At 41.6% G+C, this 1,607-nt stretch overlaps 2 protein-coding genes across 2 annotated transcripts in view; both read left to right on the forward strand.

The window, feature by feature from the left end:
- Positions 1–94: 94 nt before the first annotated feature.
- On the forward strand, positions 95–977 carry LOC104956501 (coenzyme Q-binding protein COQ10 homolog A, mitochondrial-like). Its single transcript, XM_010783981.1, has 2 exons — positions 95–292; positions 689–977. The coding sequence occupies exons 1-2, from the start codon at positions 174–176 to the stop codon at positions 960–962; spliced, it is 393 nt and encodes a 130-aa protein (XP_010782283.1). The 5' UTR covers positions 95–173; the 3' UTR covers positions 963–977.
- Positions 978–1,565: 588 nt separating this feature from the next.
- The window catches only part of LOC104956549 (vigilin-like), a 6,303-nt gene continuing 6,261 nt past the window's right edge, over positions 1,566–1,607 (forward strand). Inside the window, exon 1 of the mRNA XM_010784044.1 lies at positions 1,566–1,574. Coding sequence (XP_010782346.1) covers positions 1,566–1,574 — 9 coding nt within the window. The remainder of the gene's footprint in view (positions 1,575–1,607) is intronic.

Here is a 1,607-nt window from a genome sequence, read left to right on the forward strand (position 1 = left end):
CCCACCCCCACCCCACACACACACACACACACACACACACACACACACACACACACACACACACACACACACACACACACACACTGTTGTCGCAGAGACTCCCTCTTTCCAGAGGGAATCTAACGGGACGTTTCCTCTCACCTTTCAGACACCTGTCGTCATGCGGCATTCTGATGACCAGAACTCCCAGAATGCTTTGCTTTCAGGACACGATGACGACGGTTCCTCCGAGCAGAAACTTCCTCAGCTTCACCAACAAGAGGAAGGAGTACTCAGAGCGCAGGATACTCGGGTAATTCATCCACAACGACATTATTACTCATTTAAATTGAGCGTTATTGATTACTATGTTAGTCCTTTCTTTACATTCTTATTTTTAAATCTTTATTTATTTTATTATTGTATTATTTATTTGTTATTATTTTGTTATTCTTACTTAATTAATTAAATTTATTATTATTATTTTATTATTTATTTTATTCTTATTTTATTTATTTATGGTTTTGTTCTTATTTTTTATATTTTTTAATTCCTTATTATTCTTATTTTATTTATATATTAACATTTATAATTCTTGTTTTATTCCATCCTTTGTTTATTGACTTCTGTTGTTGTTTATATTTTTGTGTATCCAAAGGCCTGTATAAATAAAGTTATATGTATTTGAATCCTATTGTGCACTCCTCAGCTTCTCGATGCAGGAGATGTACGACGTGGTGGCCAACGTGGACGACTACAAACACTTCGTCCCGTGGTGCAAGAAGTCCACGACCGTCATGAAGAGAGCGGGGCACGCCAAGGCTCAGCTGGAGGTGGGCTTCCCCCCCGTGGTGGAGCGCTACACCTCCATGATCACCAACGTGAGGCCGCACCTGGTCAAGGTGAGTCCTGCAGAGCAACGCAGCTGCTGCTGCTTCAAGGTTCAAGGCTTTCATTGCCATGTGTGCAGAGCTACAGTGTGACAAGGAAGCTCTGAGGTCACAGGCTCCTCCTCCAACACAATAACACAGATACCATGGTGCAAGTAAATACAAATAAAATACAATAGAAATAGTGCAAGAATAGTCAATATCGAAGAGACGTGTGTAGAGAGTTAAAGAAACTTGATCAAATATATAAACACTAGGGATGCCCCGATCTACAAGCAGGTGTAAGTCTTAACCCTAACGCGACGTCTCCCGCTCACCGAGCAAAACGTAAACACCGGAGCATTTTACCGATGTGCCGATGGGGGGGAAAGGTGTGTGTACACGGATGTATCGTGCATCCCTAGTAGGGCTGCACGATATTGGAAAGAACTGACATTGCGATATTTTCTTCCCCTGCGATACGAAAAATACAGGAATTGAAGAAAAGACAGTCAAACCATCCTTTCTTGAACTTTAATTCGAGACGATTGGAATTTTTTTTAACGATATTTAACCGGATGAAGGATTTTAATCACGGACGTCTGGATCTTAAGTTATCAGAGCAACAAGCTGAGCTAGCTCGGTTGTCCTGCTGTGATCTGATCAAGAATGGTTTTGATTGGTGGTTTGCTGTCACTCACTCCAGCTAACCCCGACATGAGAGCTGTGCGGGTTTTCCCTTTGTAGCAAGCAGCAAAA

This window comes from Notothenia coriiceps, unplaced genomic scaffold (assembly GCF_000735185.1).
Source record: "Notothenia coriiceps isolate Sejong01 unplaced genomic scaffold, NC01 NC01_scaffold00026098, whole genome shotgun sequence".
Classification (NCBI taxonomy): domain Eukaryota; kingdom Metazoa; phylum Chordata; class Actinopteri; order Perciformes; family Nototheniidae; genus Notothenia; species Notothenia coriiceps.